Source organism: Falco punctatus, assembly GCF_963210335.1.
Source record: "Falco punctatus genome assembly, chromosome: 13".
NCBI classification, from domain to species: domain Eukaryota; kingdom Metazoa; phylum Chordata; class Aves; order Falconiformes; family Falconidae; genus Falco; species Falco punctatus.
The window spans coordinates 8,854,704-8,866,250 of NC_137593.1; the positions used below are offsets into that span (position 1 = coordinate 8,854,704).

At 42.8% G+C, this 11,547-nt stretch overlaps 1 protein-coding gene across 6 annotated transcripts; it reads left to right on the forward strand.

Moving 5' to 3' along the window:
- Window positions 1-28: 28 nt before the first annotated feature.
- Window positions 29-11,338, forward strand: ZNF639 (zinc finger protein 639). 6 transcript variants are annotated; one of them, XM_080410026.1, is made up of 6 exons: window positions 29-2,503; window positions 4,561-4,661; window positions 5,065-5,132; window positions 5,712-5,819; window positions 6,693-6,839; window positions 7,112-11,338. In XM_080410026.1, exons 3-6 carry the CDS (start codon window positions 5,075-5,077, stop codon window positions 8,257-8,259), a joined length of 1,461 nt encoding a protein of 486 aa, XP_080266152.1. In that variant the 5' UTR covers window positions 29-2,503; window positions 4,561-4,661; window positions 5,065-5,074; the 3' UTR covers window positions 8,260-11,338. The 6 variants fall into 6 exon arrangements, with proteins under 6 accessions (XP_080266152.1, XP_080266153.1, XP_080266154.1 ...); XM_080410027.1 differs by having other exon boundaries at window positions 29-1,946; XM_080410028.1 differs by lacking the exon at window positions 29-2,503 and adding an exon at window positions 3,056-3,351.
- Window positions 11,339-11,547: the final 209 nt, after the last annotated feature.

An 11,547-nucleotide genomic window follows, 5' to 3' on the forward strand; every position in this document is an offset into this window, starting at 1 on the left:
CTATGATACTTATTGTAGTTCATGTTCATGGGAAACTGTAAAAATCTGCTTTTTATTTATCTTTGCGGTCTGTATCACATGCTGTTTATTAAAAAAAACCCTACTTTTGGTTTTTATCACACTTGAGTGTTAATGTATATACTAACAACTAAATTAAAATAATATGGTTGGTACACTCGTGAATCCTGAAGTGAGAATTGAAGAAATCTTCAGTCTTGGTGGTGGGATTTGGTGTGGCAGCTCTGCTTTTGAAAAAGGCTGGAAGAATGGAGATAGAAGTTTTGTACATATGTTAATTTGGGCAGCAACAGAAATAGAATTTGCATTATTTATGGGTGGGAAGTCCTAGATGCATGTAGCATTTGGTCTTGTACATGTTGATCCTCAAAATAAGTAACTTTTTTAGATAGCTGTAAATGTTTTGATGGGAACAGATGTTACTGAAATTTCAACTGGGCGGTTTTAAGGCCCCTGCTAAATCAATCCTCTGTGTTTTCATTACCAAAACTATATTTAAAAAAAAAAAAAAAAACAAAACCAAAAACAAACCCCAAGGAAACTAGGCTGTATTTTTGTATCTAATACTAACTTTGAAAGTGAGAAAGAAGTCACTCACTGGCAAGTACAAGAGCATGGGGCTGTAATGGAATTGTTTCTGTGGACATGTTGGTCTACTTTGAACTTGAGTAGCTAACAAACCTATTGTGGGAAGGATTTGAGCTCTCTTTGCTGAGAATTTCACTTTTTGGGAGGGATGAGGGAAGTGTCAGGGTTTTTAATCGGGTCACTTCTACACATCTCTGTTCCCAGTTAGCTTCAAACTGTGTATGCTGCTTGGTTCTGTTTCAGATCACCACTGCCTAGCTTTGAAGAGGGCTGTGTTCCAGCAGGTGCTCAGTCTGCACCGGATCATACTCCATAATTAAAGGTGCACATCATTATCTTGACACTTATCAAGCTGAGCTCTAGCCTGGAGAAAGCGAAGTCACTAGCTATACTTGGATTCAAAGCAGCTTGTTCAGTAACCTGAACTAACAGATTAAACTTGTGTTCGTTACAGTGTAAGGTGAGGTTTACCTTTTTTAGTAACTATGAAATGGGTATGAGTGGTTACTACCTTGTTTTAAATGCACAGGATCGCTCAGGGAAAGGGGAAGGTCAGTTCTTGTTCAAATGCAGATTATTAGACTTTACTGCCATGACCATGGCGTGGTTTGTTTGGGGTTTTTTTTTGGGGGTAGTTCCAAGTCACTTAACTTGAAAGCATCGAAAAATTACAGAAAAATTGCAAAATAGCACTGGTTATTTGGAACCAGAAGTGTGATTTGCAGTGTGGGCAGTTCAGTGTGGGAATCTCAGTAAGCCCTCCTGACTTTGCTCAGAACCCAGTCTGGTTTCCAACCTGCCTTGAAAGACTTGATCAAAAATTTGAGCCTATGCAACAAAGGAGCAGGAAAACCGAAGCTGGGCAAGATAAACTCCTGTATGCCCTTTTAAACACTAAGAAATCTACCTTCAGCAAAGGTTATGGTAAGCTACGCTTACTGCTTTCATTGAAGAAAGAGTTGACTCAGTTCTCCTTACTTAAGTAAAGATACCCCCTTGCTGCTTAACATGAACATCATCTGTGTTACTCCATCTGAATGATAACGTGACTGTCATGCTGGCTTTTCTTCTACTTCCAGTTGGAATGGGTTCTGAGTGATTAAAACCTGACCCAGAGCTGTCTGAGCATCCCAAGCATGTGGTCATTTAGCAAATGAGACTAAATTAGACTTTTCTATCTAAAGCATTGATGCCATGGTTTGCCTGTGACTGAACTGGATCTACAGCTTCAAATGTGATCCTCCTCACGTGTTTTTCTTTCACTCAACATCTTGTCTTTTTATGTGATGTAGGTGTTGTTCGGCTGCGCTGCTCTGTGTGGAGAAGAAATCAATCACAAGGTACAGAAGACCTATTGTGCTTTGTTAGCCTGAGTTTGTCTGGCCAAGCAGGACTGAATTCAAAGGGTTGGGTGGGGTCTGGTTTTTTTTTTTCCTTTCCCTTGTCAAATTAAGGATTTTAAGTTCTCGTTACTGCCCCCCGGTGAGAACTGGGGAAAGTGGGGGTTTTTTGGAGTATTTACATGGAAAAAAAAAATGGTGAATACAGGGAGAACTGTGTAGGCATCTCCCCATTTGGGTGGTTGTAACCAGTTTATGAGAACTTTACGCAAACTGTCCTGGAGTAACCTCATCTGTGGCTGGAATAAATGGCAGAGAACAAACTGAACTGGGATGCCAGGATGTTGTTTGATCAGTAACTTGGCTCGGGAGATAATAGATACACCATGTTTGTTCAATTCCTGAGTGCTCAGCAGTGTGCCTTCAAAAGGGCACCTCTAGTTATATTTATGCTGCTTACTATCCCATCAAAACTTCTGTGTGACCACAGGATGAAGCTCTGCCCAAATTGCATCACCCAAAAGAAATGTTTCCAACTTCCAGGACAAAAGCTAAAGGTAGGATTTTACGAACAGCAAGTTCCAACCTCAACTTCCAGCTAACGAGTAAAACTCAGACCAGAAGCAGGTTATAACTTCTTTTAATAATTTGTGGAGCAACATCAGGGACGTTGTAGATTCTCTGCTAATTGAAAGCTTGATCTTAAAATAAGGGAATGTCAGGATAAGCCAGAGCGGAATAGCTCAGTGAGAGAAATGCTTGGTAAAAATCTGTCATCTGTTTTAAGTCATCTAAATGTCTGTAATAGTCTCCCTTCTGTCTTCAAAATAAATTACTGGATATTTTGAAAAAGAAGATGCTGTTTGAAATATTCTTCTTTCTGGAGAAATGTAACTTACTACTCTTTCCTGTGATGTTAAAAAAATGAAGTGAGCAAACCAGGGGATTCTTTTGTGATTATAAATCTGGAAAGTTCTGAAAAGGGACCAAGTTGCTTATTTTAATTCTCCAACCGTTAATTGACATGGATTCTTCTGTACCGCAGCTTTAAGAGACAGCTGCAGTAACACAAAGGGTAAGTTTGTGCTTTACGAGGTTCTGGCTTTGGTACCCAGCTCCTCTGCTGGGAGGTAGGAACCCGGGCAAAGCCCGCAGCTGCGGCTGTGCTGGTGGCGGCGCAGGGCAGCCCGCTCGCAGCGGTGAGGTGTCGGGATGCTGGAGCGATCAGATTAATTCAAGGTTTATTTTGCGCCGCCCCCGGTGCTAGGGCGGGGGTCGGGCGGCGCTGGCGCGGCCCCCAGGGGGCGCCATGACCGCGGCCGGCCCGGCCCCGCCCCGCCCCTTCCCCCGCGGGGAGCGCCGCGTCCGGAGGCGCAGCGGCCCGGCACCGGGCGCGGAGCGGAAGGTGAGTCCCGGCGGGGAGGCAGGAGGGGAGCGGCCGCCGGCGGCGCCCGCAGCCCGGGGCAGTGCCGCGGCTTCGCCGGCGCCCGCCTCCCTCCGCCTCCGTCCTCCGCCGGGCGCGGCCCGCCTGCCCCGGCCCTCGCCCTGCGCCCGCTCCCATTTTACCCGCCCCGGCGCCATTTGAAGCGCGAACCCGCGCCCGCCGCCCCCAGGCGAGGGGCCCGCCCGCCGCCGCCCGGGGCCGGGGAGTGACTTACGCTGCGCGGTGGGGCCGGGCCGGGCCGGCGGCGCTGCCCGGCGGAGGCTGCGGGCTGGGCCCTCTCTCCGCCGCCCAGGGGCGGCCGCGGCTGCGCCCCCGGCCCCGTCGCTTCCCCCGGGCCGGGGGGGCGGCGAGCGGCGCGGCAGCCCCGCTCCCGCCCGCCTTTCCCCGCTGCGGCCTCCGCGCAGGCCGCGGGGGCTCCGGGCAGGCAGGTGTGGGGCCTCTGCGCCTTCCTCCTGGCCGCGGCGGGGAGGGCGCCCCGGGTAGAGCCGCCGGGGAAGAGCAGCCGGCGCCGTGGGCCCATCCCCGGGAGGCTGAGCCCATCCCCGGGAGGCTGAGCCCCGCTAACGGCACAGCCCGCCGCCTCCCTGCGCCGTGGGTGCTGCCCCGCCGCCAGAAAAAGCCGTGAGGGCATTCGATACATCTAGGCCGTGATACAATGTTAAAAAGCCCTGCTTTTCCCCTGTTAGTCTCCTCTTAAAATAAAATTTTCATTCAGACAATTATCGTTTTGATAATTTCGTGAGAACAGCATTTACTTGATGGGGGCCTTTTTTGCCTGCTGTCACCTCTGGCGGGTGGCATTGCCTCCAGAAGATCCTGGCCCCGAAGTGCTCTAGCATTAGCGTAAACCACACGGGATTCCGTGCCTCCAGCCCTTTCTTCTTCAAAACTGTTTGGGCCAGTGTATAGCTTGACTATTTTTGGTGTCATCTCCAAATATTTTCCTGTTACCAGGAGCTGCCAAGTGCAGAGAAAGCCAACTAACCTGGTACAAAAAGAAAACAAATGCTACTGCATCGACCTTAATCATTTTGATGCTCTAACCCAAAATTAATTGCAACTTTTTATGTTGTTTCTACCTTCAATTTCCATAGCTTTGATCTTAGTAATACTTGTGTTTTCAATTATTTTTTGTTTTGTGCTAGTTTTTAAAATGCTGTTGTTCCATAGGTGAGAATCTCAAGCAGATCTATTTGCTACATGTGGAAGCTGTACAGCTATCAGCTGCTTAGCTGCTCTGCTTGCTGATACTGAAGTGTCTAGGATTTTTGGTAAGAGAGAATGACTTCAGTTAGTTTTTCAGCATTAAAACTTTACCTGAAGGACTCGGCCTCAGCATATCTGGTCTCTGACAAAAGGCGACAGGGTGCTGGAGAACTGCCTTGTACGTAACACTGAGCACTTGAGTGCCTGGAGCCCTGAGCTGTCTGTCTTCATGGTGAACCTTCCTTTGTTCAAGGGCAGAAATAGGAAATTAGACTTCAGGAGCTGTGTGCATTAAATGTGTTCTTAACAGTAACAAAATGGGCTGGGGGACAAGAAAGGAGAGTAGGGAAAACTTGTATTTAATGTGTGGATTTTCAAAACGTTTGTATTGTTTCATGGAGCTGTGAAAGATAAACTAGATACAAACAAGTCTAATTCTTGAATATTTTTACTTTACAATTAATTTAGACTGTTCAAAATGAATGAACACCCTAAAAAGAGGAAAAGGAAGACTCTACATCCTTCTCGATATTCAGGTCAGTCTAAAGTTTTGAGTTATGTATGCTTCAGGAAGTTTATTTTTTCTTAGAATAATTGCTTTATGAGAAGGGACCTCATGTGCTAATTAATGCAAAACAAGTAATGTAAAGGGCATGAGAAGTCTTGGTCTGAATATGTTGAGTATTCTCTCTGTGTGCTTCATTGTTCAGCCACTTCCAGTCAAGCATCTGAACGGTTTTGTTCTGTACTCCCTGCAAATGGGGAAACTTGCTGAACCTACAGAATGGAAGATGATTCTACTAACACGCAAGGGGAGGAGTTTTGTAAAATTTGGTTTGGAGGGGGGATGTCCAGAAGTGTTCAGCACTGGACAAACTGTGATCCTGTCACTGTCTTCAGTGGGAGCAGAGTTTAGTAATGATTGTATCGAATACTCCAAACATCAGGGCAACAGCTGGAAGTTGTAAATTGCAACAGGAACGTTATCAGGCCAGCACATTATTTCTCCCAACACAACAAGCAGAAGTGTGGCCAGTGAAGACAGTTTTGGCGAGCAGATACATATGTAGCTACATCAATGTGCTAGCATTAAAACTTACCTTTGTTTGTTTCAGATTCTTCAGGTGCAAGCAAATACATAGACAACAGTGGGATTTTTTCTGACCACTGCTATAGTGTCTGTTCTATGAAACAGCCAGATACAAAGTTTTCTGAAAACAGAGGTAAGACTATGTTCTGGGGCCTTGTTCTGCAGTTCTGTACTAAGTGTGCCATGCTTCTGTTCATAGAAGTAAAAAGAATACAAAATATTTAGCGGGTGATTTCTGAGCATCATTATGATCTGCTATGCCGTAGACTGGTAGAAGGGTGTTTAACTGTCATAACTGAAATACAGTTTTCAAAGTAGAAACTTGGACAACAATGGTGACAAAAAGATCCTTCAATTCTACAACATTTATAACTATGATTGGACTAATTTATCTAAATATCTGCTAGCTAGGTAATGTAAAGCTGATGTAAATAATCAGAGTTCAGATGAGATTCACCAGCAATTGCATTGGAGAGTACTTGTGTTTATAGAAAATAAAATATGTGTTTATAAAACGTCCACAAGTAGATGTAACACTTAGCAGAGCAAATGTGAGCATGGATTTTTATTATATTTAGTTTTCTTTTCACTCTAACAAATGAGCCAGCAAGTCTCCAGAAGTCTTAAAAAGTTAAATATTTTAAAGTGTGATGTCCAGAATACTTAAGAATATTTTTTTTAAATTGTGTCTTTAAAATGTAAGCTTCATTAAGGATTTTAATCCTTAATTATGACTGATCCTTAATCAACTGACTATTTTTTGCTGAAATTTTAAAGGCAGAGTTGCCACCTTTTGAATTTTCTTGTGTTGTCTTCTGTAGGTATGGAAGAAATGTCGAAGGCATTGTTACTTTCTTTAATGTAGGTTATGATGTGATTAGTATATAAAGAATAAGTAAATTATTACTTAGACCATCTTATACCATAAGATCTGTGGTTAAATCAAAGAATCACGATGATGTTATGGACAAACGATGACAAGGTGATTGTTGTTGTATCTTTGCAGGTAGATTCCACAGTCCTGTGCAGAGCTTAGACACAGATGATGACGGGAGTCCAGTGCATGCTGGGACTTCTCAGTGGAGTGGGTCACATTCAAACATCGTGGGGTTACACTATACAGACCCTACTAAAAAGAAGGATAAAGGTAAAGGTCAGTGTGTTTTTGCAGCTTAGGCGCTGGGAAGCTGGAAAGCATGGCTGCTGGCTTTTAACCTAACCTTTTTTGCTTTGACAGAAGAGGTGAAGGATTTGTAGCTCATGTTAGTTATTTGTTAGTTAAACATAAAATACAGTCTGGCTGGGTAAAAGTAACTGCTTTTTGAATTTGTAAGCTGCTACAGCTAACTAAAAATTTAAATATGGAACTGGGTGTTCTGCAGGGTTTTTTAACTTTTTGGTTTTATTACCTATTTCCTCTTCCAGATAAAGGTACTAATAATGGGACGTGCAGAGACTTATGTGATTCACCTATATTTAGTGACAGCCCTACAGAAGAAGAGAAACCTCTAGATATTCAGACGGTAGAAATTTCTACAACAGAAGTGAATGCTGTGGAAGTTCACGATATTGAAACACAAACTGTGTCGCCTGAGAAGCTAGAAGCTGAGGACCTAGAGGACATCCCTCTGGAAACCTGTAAAATCTTTGAGAAGAACCAGGCTTTGAATATCACAGCTCAACAGAAATGGCCTTTGCTGAGAGCTAACAGCAGTGGCTTGTACAAGTGTGAGCTCTGTGAGTTTAACAGCAAATACTTTTCTGATTTAAAGCAGCACATGATCCTGAAGCATAAGACATGTACAGACACTCACGTCTGTAAAGTTTGTAAAGAAAGCTTTTCCAGCAAAGTGCAGCTTATTGAACATGTAAAACTACATGAGGAGGATCCATACATCTGTAAATACTGCGATTACAAAACAGTGATATTTGAGAATCTGAGTCAGCACATAGCAGACACGCACTTCAATGACCACCTTTACTGGTGTGAGCAGTGTGATATGCAGTTCTCCTCGAGCAGCGAGTTGTACCTGCACTTCCAGGAGCACAGCTGTGATGAGCAGTATTTGTGTCAGTTCTGTGAGCATGAAACCAATGATCCAGAAGATCTGCACAGCCATGTGGTGAATGAACATGCATGTCGACTGATAGAGTTAAGCGACAGCTATAACAACAAGGAGCGTGGACAGTTCAGTCTCATAAACAAAATCAGTTTTGACAAGTGCAAAAACTTCTTTGTATGCCAGGTGTGTGGCTTTAGGAGCAGGCTGCATACAAATGTCAACAGGCATGTAGCTATTGAGCACACCAAAATATTCCCTCATGTTTGTGATGACTGTGGGAAGGGCTTTTCAGGTATGTTGGAATATTGCAAGCATTTAAGCTCTCATTTATCTGAAGGGATTTATTTGTGTCAATACTGTGAATATTCAACAGGACAGATTGAAGACCTTAAAACTCATTTGGATTTCAGGCATTCAGCAGATTTGCCTCATAAATGTACTGATTGTTTAATGAGATTTGGAAATGAAAAAGATCTTTTAAGTCATCTTCAGATACATGAGACAGCATGATTACTTTGTTTTCCTGTAATCAATTTGTTAGAATTGAAATTAATTTCCAGTCACTGAAATGTGATATTAAATACAATTTTAACAGCAGTTTTACAATTCTAATGTTTTCATCTTTATATCACCAAAGCATGTATAACAACTTGGTGTTGTGAATTTCCTTACCTAGAGGTTTTGGTAGGAATAATTGCATTTACAGTGCAATCGATCAGATTTGGGGGGTGGGGGAACACATGACAGTGGGAGTAGTTGCATGCTGTGACTGCAGCAGTTCTGGTGGTCATCCCACATCTGATGTACAAGACCAGCTCTCTGGAGTTCAAAAAGGGACAAAGAGAAAGCCAACACCAAGTTCCGTGCTTAAGTAACACCATCCTGATCTCAATTGCATATGCGGCTCGTGTTACCCTCTGTGTCAGCAGGTCGTTGTGCTGATGTTTAGCAAATTGCGCCAGCCTGCTAAAGATAAGGGTGTTCCAAAAATTCCCAGGCATGGACATTTCCAAATTCACATACCAGCCTGCATTCCCCACATCATACTGTTGATAAGCTTTTAAAATTGTCCTGTTTTTCTCTTGGGGTACCTATCCAACCTCATTGTTTGCTCTCTTTGTTCAGTGCTTAATTTCAATTCCTGTCTGTGGAACTGTCCAACAACAGTCTCTTCCATACATATACTACAGACCTCCCACATGATTTTTGTCTCCCTTATTTACCTTCAGTTCCTATCTTTGAATGCACCAAGAAGAGTCACCTTGCTTGCCTGTAGACTGGGTCATGTGTTAAGGAGTAATTGTAAGGGAAATTGCAAAGTGATCCAGCTGAGAATGTACAAAGTGTGATTTTCTTATCTAAAATTTTAATGTAGCTCTCACCTGAAATTATATCGCCAACTTCATTTAGAGCAAGCCTCTATTAGTCTATATTTTGTATACTTGTAATTAGCTTTCCACTGCTAGTAATTTGAGTACTGTTACTTTAATTCTGTTAATTTTAAACTTTCCTATATACTGGCTTGAAACACTGGTACAGTACAAACATTTTATTAACTTCAATCACTTTCAAATGATTTCACACATCTTTTCAGATCAGATAGTGCTGTTCTGCCGTTATAATCATTAGAAGTGAATTTTTGCAATTCATTCTGTAGCTGTGTTTCTAGTGGATACTTGCACAGGTAAAAATAATGGTGAGGTCATTTAGATTGTACTAGTTACCAGAGTGAAATTACCCGTAAATTAGTGGTGGAGTTTACATTTCCTTCTGTACTGACTGTAAATTTGTAATGTAATATTGTCTAAAGTAAGCTTTGTATAGATATAATTAATGTATAAAACATTTCTTGATCAGTGAGATTTGGTGTTAATCAGCTTCAAGATGTGCAAAGGTCTTTGCATTTGCTTTTTAAAGCTAAGGATAAAAATTGGCTGAATATAGTCAGTTTATGGGTGTTCCGATTTCTAGAGAAGCGTTTCTGGAAGGTCTGCTATGAACTAGTTGGTGTGTATTTCTTTGTAGCAGGCAAGACCATTTTCATCATTTTGAAGTGCTGATTTACTACTAAATCTTCCATGTAGTCACTGAAAAGGGCAACCTGATGGTGTCCTGACTGTAGTTTATTAGTCTGTTGTATAGAGAATGATGGTGTCTGTGGTAGAATTTTGCATTTCTTATTTTGAGCACATTCATCCTGGCTGGCTTGAAATGGTAGCAGTAATATAGTTAACAAAGCACTAATAAGAATTATTTTACATATGGAAAGTTAATTTTGTTCATATGTGTATATCAGGGTGGGGGGAGGAAAGCTGCTTGGCTTAAAACCCTGCTCTTGGTGATGACACACAGGTGGAATGGCAAGACTGAGCTCTGTAGAGAAAGCTGCTCCAGGTGACAGTGACAAGAAGTGGAAAAAAAGGCATTAAAAAAAAAAAAGAAAACCAAACCCCACAAAATAAGTGGGCTTAAGTGCGTATGTGCCTATAAACCAGCATTGTCCCACACAGGAAAGGTGGTCTTTTGTAAAAGCACAAGCCCTGTGGTACTGAAAACTTGCTTGTTGACTCCTGAGTAACTTCATGTCTATCTTGGAGTTTTGTTATTTATAATCTCTAAAATGGGAATGAAAAAAACACCCCGTAGGAATGCTACGAAGCCAAATCATTCCTAACTAAAAATTCACCCCACGGTGTCCAACTAGGACACATTTTCAAGTTTTTCTTAGGTTGGATTTTGTAAATAAGGAACTAATGTTAATATTTTTCTATTTAATATCTATCAGAAAGTAAATTGAAATAGAGAGGAGTAGCTTGCCTTGTTTTACCTTGGCAGGAATGCAAGTAGGGTATCGGCTTCCCTGTGATCAGCATGGTAAAAGGAGAAAGATATTAAGTAGCACAAAAAATAGGTAATGAGTGGAGTCTCTCTAGAACTTGGAAGGCCAAAAGTGATCACTGTGTGCCAAGGACAGGGTGTTGTCCCCATCGAAGGACAAAAGTTTGGTTTGTTTATGCGAAGCACCTAAGTGGAAGGTCAGCGCGCTGATTGCTGCACAGAGGTGAACCAAGAGCAGGGGCCTGCGGCTGGTCCCATCCTGCCAGACTGCTGCCTTCAACCCTGTAGCTTCAGCAATTCAGCCAAGTCTTGAATGAGATAAATTAACTGTACTAATTGAAGTATGTCAGTATTATTTGGTTTTGGTTGTGTTTTTTTTTCCTCTGAGTCACTTTGTGTGTCACTCGGTTGTTCATTACACTGATACCAGCGAGGCTCATAGAATGCTGTTCCTGCAGTAAAACTAGAAGCTATACAAAATCACTAGATGGGTTTTGGAGCTGTTTTGTATTTGGAAGTAAATTGTATTGAATTATTTGTTTTTCAGACATTTGAGCCTTCAGGTCGTGTTGTGTATTTCAGCTTCCCCGATCATGTTTGTTACTGAACAAAGGAACTTTTTTTATAGTAAAGATCATTGACTTCTAAACAAAGTTTAAATCCCCCCAATTACTGCAGGAACTTAAAATACATCTAGTTAGTAATTCTCAACTAACGTGTTCTCTGTGTTTATTAAATGTCATTAATTTTCGTTGTGTGCGGTGGTTCTGATTTTCTTTCGCTCTCATACCCCATGTGTGCATTACCCGTGCTTGTAACTCGCCGGAGCACAGCGCGGGCGCTGGAGCGGGCTCGCAGGGCGCCGAGGCGGTCCCCGGCCGCAGCCCTGCCTCCCTGGCTCTGTCCCAGGGCCCCGGGCAGCGCGGCAGCCGCGGTCACCCGGGCAGGCCCGGCGCCCCG